This window comes from Plecotus auritus (assembly GCF_963455305.1).
Source record: "Plecotus auritus genome assembly, chromosome: 5".
NCBI classification, from domain to species: Eukaryota; Metazoa; Chordata; class Mammalia; order Chiroptera; family Vespertilionidae; genus Plecotus; species Plecotus auritus.
The window spans coordinates 169,571,027-169,594,421 of record NC_137776.1 but is presented as its reverse complement, the minus strand read 5'-3'; the positions used below and the strand labels follow the sequence as shown (position 1 = coordinate 169,594,421).

Below are 23,395 nucleotides of genomic sequence, written 5' to 3'. Positions count from 1 at the left end.
AAAATAGGTCAAAGAATACAAATCTTAGAGCAGCTGTGAAGAGGTTTTAAAATCTGGGAATGTAAGACTATGTGTGGATTTAATTAGAATATGTAGGTAAAGTTCATATCCTGGTACCCAAATGTTCATCTAAATGTTCAGCATTATTATGAAAGATACTTTGTGGACTAAAGTGGTTTTGGAGATATTCTGGCATCAAGTGGGTTTCAATGGCCACCCATTTCCAGAGTGTCCCTGAGTTTACAGCTGAGGGTCAATGGGAGCAGGCAGGTTCACAGGAAGTCTGACAATGCTCCAACAACACCCACTCAGCACTGGAGTCTCACATTACTTTCAGGCAGAAACAACAGACACCACTTTGCAGGGGCTCATCTTCTGTTTCTGCCACAGTGAATTATTATGGTTTGGCTCTGGCCTGGTGTAGAAATTATCCCTCCATGCTCATCAAGATGTAAACTCATAGAAGTGGGCACCTTGCTTTCCTTGTTCACTAATGCATTTAAGTCCTTAGTAGAGGTTCTGACATAGATGTGATGTTAAAAGTAATATTTGAATAAACAGCGAACCCTTCTTCCTTCTCTGTGATGAGGTCTTGCGACTACTTTGGAAGTTCAATGTTTTCCTGCAGCCAGACTGGGAGAGAGGGAAGAGGCACACATCCACAGGTGTGAGAAATTAATATGAAAGTATTTAAAAATGAATGGTTTTTCAATAATGACAGTATGAGATGAGATGTCCTGGTCTTCTTTTCTAGGTCCCTGAGACTCCCAACCCTTCTTCATCCCCAGCAGAGAGAAGACCAGCATGAGGCCTCAGAACCAGAGTAGCGTGTCCCAGTTCCTCCTCTTGGGGCTCCCCATCCCACCAGAGCAGCAGGGTGTGTTCTTCACCCTGTTCCTGGGCATGTACCTGACCACGGTGCTGGGCAACCTGCTCATCATCCTGCTCATCAGGCTGGACTCTCGCCTGCACACGCCCATGTACTTCTTCCTCAGCCACTTGGCCTTCTCTGACGTTTCTCTTTCCTCTGTCACTGTCCCAAAGATGCTCAGGAACATGAAGACTCAGGTACAATCCATCTCGTATGTGGAATGCATGATTCAGTTGTATTTCTTTATGCTTTTTGTTAGTCTTGACAGTTTTCTTCTGGCTGTGATGGCATATGACAGGTATGTAGCCATCTGTCACCCTCTGCACTACACTACCAGCATGAGGGAGGGGCTGTGTGTGCTGCTGGTGGCTGGCTCCTGGATTCTCTCCTGTGTCCATGATTTGTTGCACACCCTCCTCTTGGTCCAACTGTCTTTTTGTGCTGACAATACCATCCCCCACTTCTACTGTGACCTCGCTGCACTCCTGAAGCTGAGCTGTTCAGACATCTCCCTCAATGAGCTGGTCATATTCACTGAGGGAGGAATGATTTTCTTTTTGTGTTTTGGTGTTATTTTAGGCTCCTATATCCGTATAGGAACCATCATCCTGAGGGTCCCCTCCACTAAGAGACTCTCTAAAGCCTTTTCGACCTGTGGCTCCCATCTCTCTGTGGTGTTTTTATACTATGGGACAGCTGTAGGTGTTTACTTTTTCTCCTCATCATGGGGTTCCAAAGACATAATTGCTTCAGTCATGTACATGGTAGTTACCCCCATGCTGAACCCCTTCATCTACAGCCTGAGGAACAGAGATATAAAACAGGCCTTAGAGATGTGTGTCAGTAGGGTTAAGTTCTTTAAGCAGCAATCACTAAATCCTCCTGTTGCAGTCAGGAGCACAGTCAGATAGATCTCCTAAGATTATTGTATGGTTGACATCTCCATATACCTTTCATAGAATATACTTTCTTTCATATGTACAGTGTTGTTAATCTGTCATTTGTGTTAAGTTTGCTACTTGGATTATTAATAATTATTTATTCCCAATTAATATTTTTCACATGTCCATCATCTCTTATAATATATATGCATAATCTTAAGCAAAACATATTGCACTATTTTAACAGTGGTTTTGTCTCTTTCTGTTTTGAGATATGTCATTTTTTGCTTATGCATTTTTAAGAATTTTATGTTATCGAATAGCCACTTATTAAGCATCATGATCTGCTACTGGTAGTCTTTCCTTTTTATTACTTGATGTTTTTATGCTGCCTTTTGTTGGCTTCTGGCTGATTGTGCACATCTCTTCCTAATGTTGGCTGACTGCAATCAGGCATGATAAGAATAATTACACAGTAAAAATTGGTATGTGCTTGTTGACACATTTCATTATACAATATCAAAATATCACAGTAGCTAATATCACCACTGATATCTTTAAATCAGAAAAGTATTTAAATGTTGGGGACCTATCCAGCTCATGGTAACTCATACAAGTTTTCCTAAACTCTAATTTTTGCCTAAAGCTTAGATTTTTATCATTAGTAATAATTATCAGTTATTTTTCTTTTTTTAAAAAATATATTTTATTGATATTTTACAGAGAGGAAGGGAGAGGGATAGAGAGCTAGACACATCGATGAGAGAGAAACATCGATCAGCTGCCTCCTGCACACTCCCCACTGGGGATGTGCCCGCAACCACAGTACATGCCCTTGACCGGAATCGAACCTGGGACCCTTGAGTCCGCAGGCCGACGCTCTATCCACTGAGCCAAACCGGTTTCGGCTCAGTTATTTTTCTTGATGTGACAAGCTCAGTTTGTTCATTTTCAAGAAGATGCCTGCCAAATATCCAAGTCTGAATAACTATAGTTTATCTGTCAGCCATTCTTTCAAACAAAAATGGTGTTTCATGAAAAGAGCAGCTCGTTCAGCTTGCAACTCAAACAATTGCACAAATGTTTTCTCCTGAGATAACTATCATAATTAGCAGAAATGTACATCTTCTTTTGCCACACAGAATGTTAAGAAGACATGTACTCAAAAGTTGAGATTTAATAAATTAAGTTTTTGCTACTTTGAAAAAAAATTGGTATGTGCTACAAAGCAAGGATGTTAGAGAGAGAGACTTTTGAGGAATGCATTTAAGAGCACACTACTAATTTTATAATTAGGAAAAGTTTCTAGTAATCGGTCCTACCTGAATACCTCATCTACTTCTGATATTAATATAAATACATTCTATCTATATAGTTATAGATACATATACAGATAGAGATACAGCTAGATATATAGATACTACTATAGCATAGCATAGTATAGTATGGTATGGTATGGTATGGTATGGTATGGTATGGTATGGTATGGCATAGCATAGTATAGTATAGTGTATTGAGTGTCATGTAGCATAGCATGGCATCGCATGGCATGCCATGATATGGTTTGGTATGGCATAGCTTAGCATATTACAGCATAGCGTAGTGTAGTGTAGTATAGTATAGTAAGTATGGTATAGTATAGTCAGGATGCAGCTTTCTACTGGTTGGTGTTTAAATGGTATTTCTTTTCCATCATTTTAAACATTTCTTTGTCCTTATAACTGTGAGGTGTGCATTGCTCAATATGTAATGCTGGAGAGTGTTCATTTTATGTAAAAGAAAAATTATTATATATCTGGATATACTGTCTTTGGACATCTAATATAATTATAATACATTTGAATTTATATTTTCCTTATTATTATATTTGCCATTTGATTCATCTGTTTCACATATATTCCTCTTGTCTTCCTCTGTTTTAAGTAAATGTATATATTCAGTTCCATTTTCCCTCTATTAACGTATTAATCATACATCATTATTATTGTTTTATAATTCTTTTATGTGCCGTAGGCAGGCATCATGTTTTACTTTCTACTTAGTTATCTGAGGTATACAATGCAGTGGCATTTAGGACACATATCACCAATATCTCATTTCATGACCATTAAAGAAAACTCTATAAAACATCAACTGCATATTTTTCAACTGTGAGGAAAATAGAACAAATATATTTATAAATCAATGTGGAGAAATATTAGAATACTAGAGGTCTGATGCACGAAAATTCGTGCACTGAAGGGGAGTCCCTCAGCCTGGCCTTCCCCCTCTCACAGTCCCAGAGCCCTCAGGGGATGTCCTACTGACGGCTCCTCTTCGGGAGGCGACCAGGCTGATCAGGAGAAGGCGCCGCCCCCATCACCCTGCTGCTGCTGCCACTGCCAGCCGCTGCAGCTGTGAGGCCTGAGCCCGGGCTTCACAGCTGCCTGAGCCCATGGCTGCCATGAATGCCACGCCTGGCAGGCGCTCGTGGCCGCCTGAGCCCATGGCTGCCTGAGTCCAGGGCCTCGTAGCCTCTGTGGCTTGGTCCTGATGGATGTCAGGATGGAGGTCTGGAAGACATCACCCTAATAAGCATGTTACCCTTTTTTAGTATAGATATCGCTGAGTGGAAAAAGCAATGTGTTAAAGAGTATTTATAGCATGCTAGTTCTTATGTAAAAACAAGGGGAATAAAATTTACATGTGACTGCCCATTTGAGCAGAAAGAAGCACAGGAAGAATAAATTAGAAACTAATGAAATTGTTTATCAACAGGAGTTGGGGCAGAAGAGATGAGCAGATGAGGAGAATTATTTGTGTAGTTTTGACTAGGCTGTCTTTTGCAAGTAAAACATAAATATTAAAGGAAGTTAATAAAGCAAAGTAGAATAAAACAAATCAAATGTACTTAACTATATTTCAAACTCCAAAATAAGAGTAAAGGTGAAAATTAAGTAAGTGCCCTAAGATATTGTTGAACCCAGAATTTATATTTATCTCTCAATCCTATCTAATGAAGAGGGAATATGCTAATTGACCCACACGCAGTCACAAAGATGGAAGTGCCCACAGCCAATAAGGAGGGAATATGCTAATTGACTGCCCCGCCCTCAAACATGGCAGTGCCCACAGCCACAGGATGGTGGTGCCCAGTCCCCTTAGCCCCACTGGGGTGGCAGGTGCCCGGCAAGATGGGGCCCGCCCCGAGGCGGGCCTGGCTCCTGTGTGCGACTGCCTCCGGAGTCCCCCAGGTCCTTCAGCCCCCCAGCCACCAGGGGCCAGCCCGAGGCCTAGGCAAGCCTTGGATGGAGGCTGCCCACCTGCCCAGAGCTGCCCGAGGCTCAGGTAACCGGGGCCGCCCATGGATTGTGCTGCTGGCAGTGGCAGCAGCAGAGGTGTGATGGGGTGTTGCCTTCCCCTGATTGCCGGTCGCCACCCTGAGTGATCCCAGATGGTAAGAGGGGGAAGGCCGGGCTGACAGACCCCCCACTCAAGTGCATGAATTTTCATGTACTGGGCTTCTAGTTAAAAATAAAACACTGAAAACAATGTCTTAAGTTGTACATTGTATGGCATTAACAGTTCAAGGTTCTGCAACAAGTCACCATGTATCCAACGATTCAGTACATAAGCGACCATTGAGGAAAAGAAAGTGACCCTCACTCTCAGGGAAAGGAGCTCTGTACATGGGAAAGGAGAGGCTGGAAAGAACTCTATGGTGTCAAACTAGAATTGGAGCTATCAATTCAAAGTCCTGGGTTTTAAATGTATAAACAGATTGCAATTTACATGTTATATATCAACGTCTATACTGTTCCCATCCCCATTCTTTCTGTCCTGCTCCTGACCCACCTCCTATGAGCAAACATGCTTTTAGTTTCTTAGTTTCTCGTTTTTCCTTCCTGTGTTTCTTTTATATATTTCCCAGTTGGCTTCTCTGAGACCATTTAGAATCCTTGAAAGCAATGAACTCATCCATAGCTTTAAAATGAATAATAGTAATGGGTTATAACTTAGAAAATAAGAATCCATGTATACTTAATATAAATGAATAAATAAAAAACTAACAGGTGTTGGATAAGAATAATTTCCTTCATTTAGGATAGTACAACTAATAAAGAAGAAATTATAGAATTTTAAAAATCACCATTTGTCCTTCACATTTGCAATAATTTTCTCATATAAGAATCACCAATGATGGCTTCACAAGGGAGTTTTACCAAACATTCCAAGAAGAAATAACACTTTGTCTTAAAACCACTCCAAAAAAATCCAGAGGAAGGAACACTTAGAGCTCTTTTTATGAGGCCAGCATTATCCCAAAACCAGATAAAGACACTAAAAAGAAAAAAAATTACAGGCCAGTATTCCTGGTGAACATAGATACTAAAATTCACGATAAAATATTAGCAAATCGGATCCAGCAATATATTAGAAAGACCATAAAACCATGATCAAATGGGATTTATCCCAGGGATGCAAGGCTGGTATAGTATTTGCAAATTAGTAAAACTGAAAAATCACATAAACAAACTGAAAGATAAAAATCACATGAGCATATCAATAGCGGCAGAAAAAGCACTCGACAAAATCCAACACCGATTTTTGACAAAAACTCTCAGCAAAGTGTGATAGAGGGATCATACCTCAATATAATAAAGGCCATATATGATCAACTTATAGCCAAAATTATACTCTATGGGCAAAAACTAAAACAATTTCCCCAAGAATAGGAACAAGACAGGGATGTCCACTTTCACCACTCTTATTCAACATAGTATTGCAATTGTAATAGCCACAGCAATCAGACAAGAAGAAAAAATAAAAGGCATCCAACTTGGAAAGGAGGAAGTAACAAAAGGAGGCAAGAGCATACAATGGAGTAAAGACAGTCTTTTCCATAAATGGTGCTGGGAAAATTGGACATACATGCAAAATAAAACACAAAAAAGAAAGAACCACCAACTTACATCATACACAAGAGTAAACTCAAAATGGATAGAATACTTAAACATAAGTTGTGTAACCATAAAAATCCTAGAAGAAACCATAGACAGCAAAATCTCAGACATCTCTTGTAACATTATGTTTGTAGAGACATCTCCTAGAGCAAGAGAAACAAAAGAGAAAATATATAAATTGGACTACATCAAAATAAAAGCTTCTATACAGCAAAAGAAACCATAAACATAAAGAAAAGGGAACCTACTTATGGGAGAACATATTTGCCAATGATACATCTGATAAAGGATTAATATCCAAAAAATATAAGGAAGTCATACAATTAAACAAAAGAGAGACAAACAATCCAATTAATAATGGACAAAGGACCTAAATAGACACTTTTCCAAAGAGGACACACAGATAGCCAAGAGACATAAGAAAAAATGCTCAAAGTCACTGATCATCATAGAGATGAGATGCAAATTCAATCTACAATGAGGTATCACCTTATACCTATCAGAATGGCTACCATCAACATATCAACAAATGACAAGTGCTGGCGAGGATGTAGCGAATAGGGAACCCTAATACACTGCTGGTGGGAATGCAGATTGGTGCAGCCGTAATGGAAAACAGTGTGGAGTTTTTTTAAAAGTTAAATATGGAACTGCCATTTGACCCCGCAATTGCTCTTTTAGGACTATATCCTAAGAAACCCAAAACACCAATCAGAAAGAATATATGCACCCCTATGTTCATAGCAGCACAATTCACAATAGCTAAGATCCAGAAACAGCCCAAGTGCCCACCAGTAGATGAGTGGATTAAAAAAGCCATGGTATATTTACACCATGGAATACTATGCAGCTGTAAAAAAGGATCTTTACCCTTTGAGACAGCATGAAGGGACCTGCATAGTATTATACTAAGCAAAAAGCCAGTCAAAGAAAGACCAATATCACATGATCTCACTTAAATGTGGAATCTAATGAACAAAATAAACTGATGAACAAAATAGATCCAGCGACACAGAAGCATGGTACATACTGTCGAATCTCAGAGGGAAGGCAGGCATGGGTGGGTGGGTGGGAAGAGATCCACCAAAGAACTTGTATGCATGTATGCATAATCAATGGATCCAGATAATAGTATGGTGAAGGACTGGGGTAGGGACTGGGGGCAGGCTAGAAGGGTTAATGGGGGTGGGGAAAGGGATATATGTAATAGTTCCAACAATAAATTATTTTTGAAGACTTGTTAAAAAAGGATAAAACACTAGCTACTGGAAACATTCTCATATGCCTTCTGATAATATGCATTGGTGTATCAGCTATACATCTAAGCCTGAAATATACACACAAACATACATACATATATACATATACACACAGAGAAGGTAAACATAGTAGAATGTTAACGATTGGGGAATTGGCTGAAGATTGTCCAGGAATTGTTAATATCATTATTACAACTTTTCTATATCTTTAAAATCATTTCAAAAGAGAAAGTTGAAAAATCTTTCTTCCCAGCTGGAGCAATGCCCAAGAACAAAGCAGTTCAGGGCATGACTGGAATCAGGAACACTGTCCCCTAGGACTCCAGTCCCTTTTACTCTTGGACACTGTGCTCCCCAAAGGCCAGTCAGAAATTAGCCACAAGCTTGGGGACTTGGTTGCAGTCTCTCATTAGTAGTATTTGTTATCATTGGACTCATTTCTCTGGAGCTGGTTAAGGAAAAGGAAAGTCTGTAGAAGTGCCAAGGCCCCAGATATTGCTTCTGTGTGTCTGGATGTTAGGTCTCCTGAAGAAAACCTGAGGAGATGAATGTGTCTGAACTCAACAAATGAGCCCAAGTGAGAGGAGCTAGAAATATGCTCTTGCTGATAGATCTGCCTGTGTGCTAGGGTAGTGGTCGGCAAACTCATTAGAAAACAGAGCCAAATATCAACAGTACAACGATTGAAATTTCTTTTGAGAGCCAAAATTTTTAAACTTAAACTATATAGGTAGGTACATTGTTATTAACTTAATTAGGGTACTCCTAAGCTGGCCTTTGCTAAAAACTCAAGGGGCCAAAGAGCCGCATGTGGTTCGCGAGCCGCAGTTTGCCGACCACTAGGGGTTTCATGTGTGAGACTCTGTGTCCATGACTGTGTGTGTGCATGCATTGTACATGCTTGTATATGTGTTGATAGTTGTGTGTGTATGTGCTATGAATCTGACTCACAGTCTCGTTTTAGTGTATGTAGACCAAGTTATCAGCCTCCTGGCATGTGATTAGGGACTCCAGATTCATGTCTGTGAACGTAAACTGGCATCACAGCTGAGCACCGGGAGTGGGACTGTTGTCTCTGCTGCTGGACAAGAAGATGCCGACCTCATAAGGAACCAAGGTCAGCTCAGAGGGAGCTCAGATCTCTGCTCAGCAGTGTGTTATGCACATGTGAGTTGTGCCTGTGGGTGACACTCTCGTGTATGAGAGCTGGAAGTTATGTTATTGGATTTTCTCTGTGTGTATGTGACCATGTGTGTGTGACCATATGCATGGGTGTTGGTGGTGGTTTAATGACTGTGCCTGTGACTGAATAGACTTAACTGATGCATGCTGACTGCCCTCCCCCAGCAAGGGGAAGGTCAGATGGAGGGAAGCTCATTAATATACTCTCATTTATAGGAGAGTATATACTGTTTGTGTATACTGTTTATGTATATGTGGTGAGTTGAGTGTTCACCAGGTACATCATGAATCAGGTGTTGATGTGCATTGTGAGTGTGTTTTGAGTTGAGGGGTGTATTATTGTAAGTTGTGTATGTCCAACTTTGTGTTAATTATGACTTGTATGTATGCATACAAGTGTTTATGAGGTGAACCACATATTGGCTATTCTTCCTTTAGGATGGAAATTTGGTCAGGGGTGACTTACATTCTCAAAGCAGCAGTGTGTGTGTGTGTGTGTGTGTGTGTGTGTGTGTGTGTGTGTGAGATCTGTATCCATGACTCAAGTGTTTCCTAAAATGTCCTCCTTCTGGGGCACCATTACCTAAGATACTCAAATTGTAATCAACACCTTGTTTCTTGAAATAGATCTGCTATAATTTTTATGTACCTGAATGTGACTGAGTTGCTCAGTATTTTCCCAACCTTTTCTTTATTTTTACTAAACATCCCAGGGAAACAAACAAATTCACCATAAACTCCAGGCATCATGATGTGTGAAGGTATTGGGCAGAATTACCATTAAATAGTGATGAGACCTTGGGGAAGTTATATAAAACATTGGTCTCACATTCACGTCTATAAAATGGAAATAATTACACTAGTTTTGTGAATCTTGCAAGGCCCTCAGTAAATAGTTATTGCATAAATAGATCTTAATGTATTTGAGAACTTTTTGTCAGTTGGAAAGTAAATAAATATGAAGGAATAAAATTATCTAGTAAAGGAAATAAAAACATTTTGGACAACTCTGGGTCCTCACAGCTCTAAAATAGTATATTGTGCTTGGCTCCTAAGCAAGAAAAGAGAAGTTTCTGATCACACAGACATATTAGACTGAACCCTATGAAGTAGCTAACACTTGGTGATTTTTAATTTATAGAAAATGGTAATATATAAATACCAAGTTATAAACATTACATAGCACGTATGTATTAGATACTAATATACACACATATATTTGTGCACCATTCTGTCCTTGCTATACTGCTGTGTGCCTACAGAATTTGTGTCATTTATGTTTCTATTTCTTAAAAACTAAAATAGGACAAAGAAAACAAATCCTTAGAGCAGCTGTGTAGAGGTGGTTTTTTTTTCTCAAAATATACTTAATTGATTCTTTTTACAGAGAGGAAGGGAGAGAGACAGAGAGACAGAAACATCGATCAGCTGCCAACTGCACACCCCCTACTGGGGATGTGCCCACAACCAAGGCACATGCCCCCGACCGGAATCGAACCCGGGACCCTTTATTCCGCAGGCCGGCGCTCTATTCACTGAGCCAAACTGGGTAGGGGTGTGAAGAGGTTTTAAAATCTGGGAATGTAAGGCTGATGAGTGGATTTAATTAGAATATGTAGGTAAAGTCCTTAGCCTGGTACCCAAATGTTCATCTAAATGTTCAGCATTATTATGAAAGATATTTTGTGGACTATTCTGGTTTTGGAGATATTCTGGCATCAAGTGGGTTTCAATGGCCACCCATTTCCAGAGTGTCCCTGAGTTTACAGCTGAGGGTCATGGGAGCTGGCAGGTGCAACAACACCCACTCAGCACTGGAGTCTCACATTACTTCCAGACAGAAGCAACCAACACCACTTTGTAGGGGCTCACGTTCTATTCCTGCCACAGTGAATTATTATGGTTTGGCTCTGGCCTGGTGTATAAACTATCCCTCCATGCTCATCAAGATGTAAACTCATAGAAGTGGGCACTTTGCTTTCCTTGTTCACTGCTGCATTTCAGTCCTTAGTAGAGGTTCCGACCCAGACATGATGTTAAAAGTAATATTTGAATAAAATGTGAACCCCTCTTACTATTGTGTGATGAGGTCTTGTGACTACTTTGGGGTTCAATGTTTTCCTGCAGCCAGACTGGGAGAGAGGGAAGAGGCACACATCCACAGGTGTGAGAAATTAATATTTAAGTATTTAAAAATGAATGGTTTTCCCAAAAATGACAGTGTGAGATGATATGTCCTGTTCATCGTTTCTAGGTCCCTGAGACTCCCAACCCTTCTTCATCCCCAGCAGACAGAAGAGCAGCATGAGGCCTCAGAACCAGAGCAGCGTGTCCCAGTTCCTCCTCCTGGGGCTCCCCATCCCACCAGGGCAGCAGGGCGTGTTCTTCACCCTGTTCCTGGGCATGTACCTGACCACGGTGCTGGGCAACCTGCTCATCATCCTGCTCATCAGGCTGGACTCTCGCCTGCACACGCCCATGTACTTCTTCCTCAGCCACTTGGCCTTCTCTGACATTTCTCTTTCCTCTGTCACTGTCCCTAAGATGCTCATGAACATGCAGATTCATCAACAATCCATCTCCTATATGGGGTGCATTACTCAGTTGTATTTTTTCATACTTTTTGCTGGTCTTGACAATTTTCTTCTGGCTGTGATGGCATATGACAGGTACGTGGCCATCTGTCACCCCCTGCACTACACCACCATCAGGAGGGAGGGGCTGTGTGTGCTGCTAGTGGCTGGCTCCTGGATTCTCTCTCCTGTGTCCATGATTTGTTGCACACCCTCCTCTTGGTCCAACTGTCTTTCTGTGCTGACAATACCATCCCCCACTTCTACTGTGACCTCGCTGCACTCCTGAAGCTGAGCTGTTCAGACACCTCCTTCAATGAGCTGGTCATATTAACTGAGGGAGGAATGATTTTCCTTTTGTGTTTTGGTGTTATTTTGGGCTCCTATATCCAAATAGGAACCATCATCCTGAGGGTCCCCTCCACCAAGAGACTCTTTAAAGCCTTTTCTACCTGTGGCTCCCATCTCTCTGTGGTGTTTTTATACTACGGGACAGCTGTAGGTGTTTACTTTTTCTCCTCATCATGGGGTTCCAAAGACATAATTGCTTTGGTCATGTATACGGTAGTTACCCCCATGCTGAACCCCTTCATCTACAGCCTGAGGAACAGAGATATAAAACAGGCCTTAGAGATGTGTGTCAATAGGGTTAAGTTCTTTAAGCAGCATCACTAAATCCTCCTTTGCAGTCAGGAGCACAGTCAGATAGATCTCCTAAGATTATTGTATGGTTGACAACTCCATATACCTTTCATAGAATATACTTTCTTTCATATGTACAGTGTTGTTAATCTGTCATTTGTATTAAGTTTGCTACTTGGATTATTAATAATTATTTATTCCCTATTAATATTTTTCACATGTCCATCATCTCTTATAATATACAGTATATGCATAATCTTATGCAAAACATGTTGCATTATTATAACAGTGGTTTTGTCTCTTTCTGTTTTGAGATATGTCATTTTTTGCTTATGCATTTTTAAGAATTTTATGTTATCGAATAGCCACTTATTAAGCATCATGATCTGCTACTGGTAGTCTTTCCTTTTTATTACCTGATGTTTTTATGCTGCTTTTTGTTGGCTTCTGGCTGATTGTGCACATCTCTTCCTAATGTTGGCTGACTGCAATTCTTTTTAAAAGAATAATTACACAGTAAAAATTGGTATGTGCTACAAAGCAAGGATGTTAGAGAGAGAGACTTTTGAGGAATGCATTTAAGAGCACACTTCTAATCGGTCCTACCTGAATACCTCATCTACTTCTAGTAATCGGTCCTACCTGAATACCTCATCTACTTCTGATATTAATATAAATACATTCTATCTATAGATATATAGATACTACTATAGCATAGTATAGTTAAGTATGGCATGGCATGGCATAGCATAGCATAGTGTAGCGTAGTGTAATGTAGTGTAGTGTAGTGTATGTATTGTAGTGTAGCATGGCATCACATGGCATGGCATGATATGTTTTGGTATGGCATAGGTTAGCATAGCACAGCATAGCGTAGTGTAGTGTAGTATAGTATAGTAAGTATGGTATAGTATAGTCAGGATGCAGCTTTCTCCTGGTTGGTGTTTAAATGGTATTTCTTTTCCATCATTTTAAACATTTCTTTGTCCTTATATCTGTGAGGTGTGCATTGCTCAACATGTAATGCTGGAGAGTGTTCATTTTATGTAAAAGAAAAATTATTATATATCTGGATATACTGTCTTTGGACATCTAATATAATTATAATACATTTGAATTTATATTTTCCTTATTACTATATTTGCCGTTTGATTCATCTGTTTCACATATATTCCTCTTGTCTTCCTCTGTTTTAAGTAAATGTATATATTCAGTTCCATTTTCCCTCTATTAACGTATTAATCAGATATCATTATTATTGTTTTACAATTCTTTTATGTGCCGTAGGCAGGCATCATGTTTTACTTTCTACTTAGCTATTTGAGGTATACAATGCAGTGGCATTTAGGACACATATCACCAATATCTCATTTCATGACCATTAAAGAAAACTCTATAAAACATCAACTGCATATTTTTCAACTGTGAGGAAAATAGAACAAAGATGTCTATAAATCAATGTGGAGAAATATTAGAATACTAGAGGCCTGATGCACAAAAATTCGTGCACTGAAGGGGGGTCCCTCAGCCTGGCCTTCCCCCTCTCACAGTCCCAGAGCCCTCAGGGGATGTCCTACTGAAGGCTCCTCTTCGGGAGGCGACCAGGCTGATCAGGAGAAGGCGCCGCCCCCATCACCCTGCTGCTGCTGCCACTGCCAGCCGCTGCAGCTGTGAGGTCTGAGCCCGGGCTTCACAGCTGCCTGAGCCCATGGCTGCCATGAATGCCATGCCTCGCAGGGACTCGTGGCCACCTGAGCCCATGGCTGCCTGAGTCCAGGGCCTCGTAGCCACTGTGGCTTGGTCCTGATGGACGTCAGGATGGAGGTCTGGAAGACATCGCCCTAATAAGCATATTACCCTTTTTTTAGTATAGATATCGCCGAATAGAAAAAGCAATGCATTAAAGAGTATTTATTGCATGCTACTTTTTATGTAAAAACAAAGGGGAATAAAATATACATGTGTCCGCCAATTTGAGCAGAAAGAAGCACAGGAAGAATAAATTAGAAACTAATGAAATTGTTTACCAACAGGAGTTGGGGCAGAAGAGATGAGCAGATGAGGAGAATTATTTGTGTAGTTTTGACTAGGCTGTCTTTTGCAAGTAAAACATAAATATTAAAGGAGGTTAATAAAGCAAAGTAGAATAAAACAAATCAAATGTACTTAACTATATTTCAAACTCCAAAATAAGAGTAAAGGTGAAAATTAAGTAAGTGCCCTAAGATATTGTTGAATCCAGAATTTATATTTATCTCTCAATCCTATCTAATGAAGAGGGAATATGCTAATTGACCCACACGCAGTCGCAAAGATGGCAGTACCCACAGTCAATAAGGAGGGAATATGCTAATTGACTGCCCCACCCTCAAACATGGCAGTGCCCACAGACACAAGATGGCAGTGCCCAGTCCCCTTAGCCCCACTGGGGTGGCAGGCGCACCGCAAGATGGGGCCTGCCCAAGGCGGGCCCTGCCGCTGTGCGCAACTGCCTCCAGAGTCCCCCAGTCCCCTCAGCCCCCCAGCCACCAAGGGCCAGCCCGAGGCCTAGGCAAGCCTTGGATGGAGGCTGCCCACCTGCCCAGAGCTGCCCGAGGCTCAGGTAACCGGGGCTACCCATGGATTGTGCTGCTGGCAGTGGCAACAGCAGGGATGTGATGGGGTGTGGCCTTTCCCTGATTGCCGGTTGACACCTGCCTCTGAGGGATCCCGGACGGTAATACGGGGAAGGCTGGGCTGACGGATCCCCCCTCCAGTGCATGAATTTTCATGCACTGGGCTTCTAGTTAAAAATAAAACACTGAAAACAATGTCTTAAGTTGTACATTGTATGGCATTAACAGTTCAAGGTTCTGCAACAAGTCACCATGTATCCAACGATTCAGTACATAAGCGACCATTGAGGAAAAGAAAGTGACCCTCACTCTCAGGGAAAGGAGCTCTGTACATGGGAAAGGAGAGGCTGGAAAGAACTCTATGGTGTCAAACTAGAATTGGAGCTATCAATTCAAAGTCCTGGGTTTTAAATGTATAAGCAGATTGCAATTTACATGTTATATATCAACGTCTATACTGTTCCCATCCTCATTCTTTCTGTCCTGCTCCTGACCCACCTCCTATGAGCAAACATGCTTTTAGTTTCTTAGTTTCTCGTTTTTCCTTCCTGTGTTTCTTTTATATATTTCCCAGTTGGCTTCTCTGAGACCATTTAGAATCCTTGAAAGCAATGAACTCATCCATAGCTTTAAAATGAATAATAGTAATGGGTTATAACTTAGAAAATAAGAATCCATGTATACTTAATATAAATGAATAAATAAAAAACTAACAGGTGTTAGATAAGAATAATTTCCTTCTTTTAGGATAGCACAACTAATAAAGAAGAAATTATAGAATTTGAAAAATCACCATTTGGCCTTCACATTTGCAATAATTTTCTCATATAAGAATCACCAATGATGACTTCACAGGGAAGTTTTACCAAACATTCCAAGAAGAACTAACACTTTGTCTTAAAACTACTCCAAAAAAATCCAAGAGGAAGGAACACTTAGAGCTCTTTTTATGAAGCCAGCATTATCTCAAAACCAGATAAAGACACTACAAAGAAAGAAAATTACAGGCCAGTATTCCTGGTGAACATAGATGCTAAAAATTACAATAAAATATTAGCAAATCAGATCCAGCAATATATTAGAAAGACCATAAAACCATGACCAAATGGGATTTATCCCAGGGATGCAAGACGGTACAGTATTTGCAAATTAGTAAAACTGATACATCACATAAACAAACTGAAAGACAAAAATCACATGAGCATATCAATAGCGGCAGAAAAAGCACTCGACAAAATCCAACACCGATTTTTGACAAAAACTCTCAGCAAAGTGTGATAGAGGGATCATACCTCAATATATTAAAGGCCATATATGATGAACTTATCACCAAAATTATACTCCATAGGCAAAAACTAAAACAATTTCCCCAAGAACAGGAACAAGACAGGGATGTCCACTTTCACCACTCTTATTCAACAAAGTATTGGAATTGTAATAGCCACAGCAATCAGACAAGAAGAAAAAATAAAAGGCATCCAACTTGGAAAGGAGGAAGTAACAAAAGGAGGCAAGAGCATACAATGGAGTAAAGACAGTCTTTTCCATAAATGGTGCTGGGAAAATTGGACATACATGCAAAATAAAACACAAAAAAGAAAGAACCACCAACTTACATCATACACAAGAGTAAACTCAAAATGGATAGAATACTTAAACATAAGTTGTGAAACCATAAAAATCCTAGAAGAAACCATAGACAGCAAAATCTCAGACATCTCTTGTAACATTATGTTTGTAGAGACATCTCCTAGAGCAAGAGAAACAAAAGAGAAAATATATAAATTGGACTACATCAAAATAAAAGCTTCTATACAGCAAAAGAAACCATAAACATAAAGAAAAGGGAACCTACTTATGGGAGAACATATTTGCCAATGATACAGCTGATAAAGGATTAATATCCAAAAAATATAAGGAAGTCATACAATTAAACAAAAGAGAGACAAACAATCCAATTAACAATGGACAAAGGACCTAAATAGACACTTTTCCAAAGAGAACACACAGATAGCCAAGAGACATAAGAAAAATGCTCCAAGTCACTGAAAATCAGAGAGATGAGATGCAAATTCAAACTACAACGAGGTATCACCTTATACCTATCAGAATGGCTACCATCAACATATCAACAAATGACAAGTGCTGGCGAGGATGTAGCGAATAGGGAACCCTAATACACTGCTGGTGGGAATGCAGATTGGTGCAGCCGTAATGGAAAACAGTGTGGAGTTTTTTTAAAAGTTAAATATGGAACTGCCATTTGACCCCAAAATTCCTCTTCTAGGAATATATCCTAAGAAACCCAAAACACCAATCAGAAAGAATATATGCACCCCTATGTTCATAGCAGTACAATTCACAATAGCTAAGATCCAGAAACAGCCCAAGTGCCCACCAGTAGATGAGTGGATTAAAAAAGCCGTGGTATATTTACACCATGGAATACTATGCAGCTGTAAAAAAGGATCTTTACCCTTTGAGACAGCATGAAGGGACCTGCATAGTATTATACTAAGCAAAAAACCAGTCAAAGAAAGACAAATATCACATGATCTTACTTAAATGTGGAATCTAATGAACAAAATAAACTGATGAACAAAATAGATCCAGCGACACAGAAGCATGGTACATACTGTCGAATCTCAGAGGGAAGGCAGGCATGGGTGGGTGGGTGGGAAGAGATCCACCAAAGAACTTGTATGCATGTATGCATAATCAATGGATCCAGATAATAGTATGGTGAAGGTCTGGGGTAGGGACTGGGGGCAGGCTACAAGGGTTAATGTGGGGGAAAAAGGGATATATGTAATACTTCCAACAATAAATTATTTTTGAAAACTTGTTAAAAAAGGATAAAAACACTAGCTACTGGAAACATTCTCATATGCACTGGTATATCAGCTATACATCTAAGCCTGAAATATACACACAGACATACATACATATATACATATACACACAGAGAAGGTAAACATAGTAGAATGTTAACCATTGGGGAATTGGCTGAAGGTTGTCCAGGAATTCTTAATATCATTATTACAACTTTTCTATATCTTTAAAAACATTTCAAAAGAGAAAGTTGAAAAATCTTTCTTCCCAGCTGGAGCAATGCCCAAGAACAAAGCAGTCCAGGGCATGACTAGAATCAGGGACACTGTCCCCTAGGACTCCAGTCCCTTTTACTCTTGGACACTGTGCTCCCCAAAGGCCAGTCAGAAATTAGCCACAAGCTTGGGGACTTGGTTGCAGTCTCTCATTAGTAGTATTTGTTATCATTGGACTCATTTCTCTGGAGCTGGTTAAGGAAAAGGAAAGTCTGTAGAAGTGTCAAGTCCCCAGATATTGCTTCTGTGTGTCTGGATGTTAGGTCTCCTGAAGAAAACCTGAGGAGATGAATGTGTCTGAACTCAACAAATGAGCCCAGGTGAGAGGAGCTAGAAATATGCTCTTGCTGATAGATCTGCCTGTGTGCTAGGGTAGTGGTGGGCAAACTCATTAGAAAACAGAGCCAAATATCAACAGTACAACGATTGAAATTTCTTTTGAGAGCCAAAATTTTTAAACTTAAACTATATAGGTAGGTACATTGTTATTAACTTAATTAGGGTACTCCTAAGCTGGCCTTTGCTAAAAACTCAAGGGGCCAAAGAGCCGCATGTGGTTCGCGAGCCGCAGTTTGCCGACCACTAGGGCGTTCATGTGTGAGACTGTGTCCATGACTGTGTGTGTGCATGCATTGTACATACTTGTATATGTGTTGATAGCTGTGTGTGTATGTGCTATGAATCTGACTCACAGTCTCGTTTTAGTGTATGTAGACCAAGTTATCAGCCTCCTGGCATGTGATTAGGGACTCCAGATTCATGTCTGTGAACGTAAACTGGCATCACAGCTGAGCACCGGGAGTGGGACTGTTGTCTCTGCTGCTGGACAAGAAGATGCTGACCTCATAAGGAACCAAGGTCAGCTCAGAGGGAGCTCAAACCTCTGCTCAGCAGTGTGTTGTGCACATGTGAGCTGTGCCTGTGGGTGACACTCTCGTGTATGAGAGCTGGAAGTTATGTTATCGGATTTTCTCTATGTGTAGGTGACATGTGTATGTGACCATATGCATGGGTGTTGGTGGTGGTTTAATGACTGTGCCTGTGACTGAATAGACTTAACTGATGCATGCTGACTGCCCTCCCCCAGCAAGGGAAGGTCTGAAGGAGGAAAGCTCATTAATATACTCTCATTTATAGGAGAGTATATACTGTTTGTGTATACTGTTTATGTATATGTGGTGAGTTGAGTGTTCACCAGGTACATCATGAATCAGGTGTTGATGTGCATTGTGAGTGTGTTTTGAGTTGAGGGGTGTATTATTGTAAGTTGTGTATGTCCAACTTTGTGTTAATTATGACTTGTATGTATGCATACAAGTGTTTATGAGATGAACCACATATTGGCTATTCTTCCTTTAGGATGGAAATTTGGTCAGGGGTGACTTACATTCTCAAAGCAGCAGTGTGTGTGTGTGTGTGTGTGTGTGTGTGTGTGTGTGTGTGTGTGATCTGTATCCATGACTCAAGTGTTTCCTAAAATGTCCTCCTTCTGGGGCACCATTACCTAAGATACTCAAATTGTAATCAACACCTTGTTTCTTGAAATAGATCTGCTATAATTTTTATGTACCTGAATGTGACTGAGTTGCTCAGTATTTTCCCAACCTTTTCTTTATTTTTACTGAACATCCCAGGGAAACAAACAAATTCACCATAAACTCCAGGCATCATGATGTGTGAAGGTACTGGGCAGAATTACCATTAAATAGTGATGAGACCTTGAGGAAGTTATATAAAACATTGGTCTCACATCCACATCTATAAAATGGAAATAATTACACTAGTTTTGTGAATCTTGCAAGGCCCTCAGTAAATAGTTATTGCATAAATAGACCTTAATGTATTTGAGAACTTTTTGTCAGTTGGAAAGTAAATAAATATGAAGGAATAAATTATCTAGTAAAGGGAATAAAAAAATTTTGGACAACTCTGGGTCCTCACAGCTCTAAATAATATATTGTGCTTGGCTCCTAAGCAAGAAAAGAGAAGTTTCTGATCACACAGACATATTAGACTGAACCCTATGAAGTAGCTAACACTTGGTGATTTTTAATTTATAGAAAATGGTAATATATAAATACCAAGTTATAAACATTACATAGCACATATGTATTAGATACTAATATACACACATATATTTGTGCACCATTCTGTCCTTGCTATACTGCTGTGTGCCTACAGAATTTGTGTCATTTATGTTCCTATTTCTTAAAAACTAAAATAGGACAAAGAAAACAAATCCTTAGAGCAGCTGTGAGGAGGTGTGTTTTTTTTTTTTCAAAATATACTTAATTGATTCTTTTTACAGAGAGGAAGGGAGAGAGACAGAGAGACAGAAAGATTGATGAGAGAGAAACATCGATCAGCTGCCTCCTGCACACCCCCTACTGGGGATGTGCCCACAACCAAGGCACATGCCCCCGACCGGAATCGAACCCGGGACCCCTTATTCCGCGGGCCGGTGCTCTATTCACTGAGCCAAACCGGGTAGGGGTGTGAAGAGGTTTTAAAATCTGGGAATGTAAGGCTGATGAGTGGATTTAATTAGAATATGTAGGTAAAGTCCTTAGCCTGGTACCCAAATGTTCATCTAAGTGTTCAGCATTATTATGAAAGATATTTTGTGGACTATTCTGGTTTTGGAGATATTCTGGCATCAAGTGGGTTTCAATGGCCACCCGTTTCCAGAGTGTCCCTGAGTTTACAGCTGAGGGTCAATGGGAGCTGGCAGGTGCAACAACACCCACTCAGCACTGGAGTCTCACATTACTTTCAGACAGAAGCAACCAACACCACTTTACAGGGGCTCACGTTCTATTCCTGCCACAGTGAATTATTATGGTTTGGCTCTGGCCTGGTGTATAAACTATCCCTCCATGCTCATCAAGATGTAAACTCATAGAAGTGGGCACTTTGCTTTCCTTGTTCACTGCTGCATTTCAGTCCTTAGTAGAGGTTCCGACCCAGACATGATGTTAAAAGTAATATTTGAATAAATAGTGAACCCCTCTTACTTCTGTGTGATGAGGTCTTGTGACTACTTTGGAAGTTCAATGTTTTCCTGCAGCCAGACTGGGAGAGAGGGAAGAGGCACACATCCACAGGTGTGAGAAATTAATATTTAAGTATTTAAAAATGAATGGTTTTCCCAATAATGACTGTGTGAGATGATATCCTGTTCATCGTTTCTAGGTCCCTGAGACTCCCAACCCTTCTTCATCCCCAGCAGACAGAAGACCGGCATGAGGCCTCAGAACCAGAGCAGCGTGTCCCAGTTCCTCCTCCTGGGGCTCCCCATCCCACCAGGGCTGCAGGGCGTGTTCTTCACCCTGTTCCTGGGCATGTACCTGACCACAGTGCTGGGCAACCTGCTCATCATCCTGCTCATCAGGCTGGACTCTCACCTGCACACGCCCATGTACTTCTTCCTCAGCCACTTGGCCTTCTCTGACATTTCTCTTTCCTCTGTCACTGTCCCAAAAATGCTAACGAACATGCAGACTCAGGGACAATCCATCTCCTATGAGGGATGCATTACTCAGTTTTATTTTTTCATACTTTTTGCTGGTCTTGACAATTTTCTTCTGGCTGTGATGGCATATGACAGGTTTGTGGCTATCTGCCACCCTCTGCACTACACCACCATCATGAGGGAGGGGCTATGTATGCTGCTGGTGGCTGGCTCCTGGATTCTCTCCTATGTCCATGATTTGTTGCACACCCTCCTCTTGGTCTAACTGTCTTTTTGTGCTGACAATACCATCATCCACTACTTCTGTGACCTCGCTGCACTCCTGAAGCTGAGCTTTTCGGACACCTCCCTGAATGAGCTGGTCATATTCACCGAGGGAGGAGTGATTTTCTTTTTGTGTCTTGGTGTTATTTTGGGCTCCTATATCCGTATAGGAACCATCATCCTGAGGGTGCCCTCAACTAAGAGACTCTCTAAAGCCTTTTCTACCTGTGGCTCCCATCTCTCTGTGGTGTTTTTATACTACGGGACAGCTGCAGGTGTTTACTTTTTCTCCTCATCATGGGGTTCCAAAGACATAATTGCTTTGGTCATGTATACGGTAGTTACCCCCATGCTGAACCCCTTCATCTACAGCCTGAGGAACAGAGATATAAAACAGGCCTTAGAGATGTGTGTCAATAGGGTTAAGTTCTTTAAGCATCAATCACTAAATCCTCATGTTTCAATCAGAAGCATAATGAGATAGTTCTCCTAAAATTATTTTATGGTCCACATCTCTATATTACTGGTAATTTCACAGTATATCCATCATCTTGTCTTGTATAAGTGTTGTTATATGGTCACATTTGCTTCTAGGACTCTTAATAATTTTTATTCATAATTGATAGTTTTTGCTTGTTCATCATTTCGTATAATATACTAGAGGTCTGGTGCACGAAATTCATGCACGGGGGGGTGTGTCCCTCAGCCCGGCCTGCACCCTCTGCAATCTGGGACCCCTCAGGGGATGTCCGACTGCTGGCAGTCGGACATCCATCTCACAATCCAGGACCACTGGCTCTTAACCGCTCGCCTGCCTGCCAGCCTGATCACCCCTAACCGCCTCTGCCTGCCTGCCTGATCACCCCTAAGTGCCTCTGCCTGCCGGCCTGATCGATCCCTAACCACTCCCCTGCTGGCCTGATCACCCCCTAATTGCCCTCCCCTGCCGGCCAGATTGCCCCTTAACTGCTTGCTCCCCTACGCCAGCCTGATCTCGCCCCTAACTGCTTGCTCCCCATGCTCACCTGATCTCGCCCCTTATTGCTTGCTCCCTCGCGAAGGCCTGATATCGCCCCTAACTGCTTGCTTCCCTATGCTGGCCTGATCTCGCCCCTAACTGCTTGCTCCCGCGCGCAGGCCTGATATCTCCCCTAACTGCTTGCTCCTTGTTGCTGACCTGATCTCACCCCTAACTGCTTTCTCCCCCTTGCTGACCTGATCTCACCCCTAACTGCTTGCTCCCCTGCTGGCCTGATCGTCCCTAAATGCCTCTGACTCTGCCCTTGCCACTGTGGCTTTGTCCGGAAAGAAGTCGGATGTCCGGAAAATGTCCAGCTGATCCGGTCTAATTACCATATTACCCTTTTATTAGTATAGATATGCAAAATCCCATGTACACCTGTTACACAATCATAATTGTGGTTTGTCTCATTCTGTTTTGAGATATCTGATTTTTTGCTTATGCAGTTTTTAAATTTTTATGCTATAGAAGACTCACTTATTCAGCATCATGATCTGCTCCTGGTGCTCTTTTTCTTTTTTTTCTTTTTTTGAACTGATTTTTTTTTATGCTGGCTTAAAGCTGA

At 41.0% G+C, this 23,395-nt stretch overlaps 1 protein-coding gene and 2 pseudogenes across 3 annotated transcripts; all 3 read left to right on the top strand.

Moving 5' to 3' along the window:
* Positions 1 to 804: 804 nt before the first annotated feature.
* LOC308248902 (olfactory receptor 1J4-like) lies at positions 805 to 1,782 on the top strand (the record flags this gene model as incomplete). The annotated part of the gene is made up of 1 exon (XM_080669353.1): positions 805 to 1,782. One exon carries the CDS (start codon positions 805 to 807, stop codon positions 1,780 to 1,782), a length of 978 nt encoding a protein of 325 aa, XP_080525479.1.
* Positions 1,783 to 11,440: 9,658 nt separating this feature from the next.
* Positions 11,441 to 12,384, top strand: LOC308248381 (olfactory receptor 1J4-like; annotated as a pseudogene). The gene has a single exon. The product of its transcript is annotated as an olfactory receptor 1J4-like (transcript).
* An 8,931-nt stretch (positions 12,385 to 21,315) lies between these two features.
* Positions 21,316 to 22,293, top strand: LOC308248380 (olfactory receptor 1J4-like; annotated as a pseudogene). The gene has a single exon. The product of its transcript is annotated as an olfactory receptor 1J4-like (transcript).
* Positions 22,294 to 23,395: the final 1,102 nt, after the last annotated feature.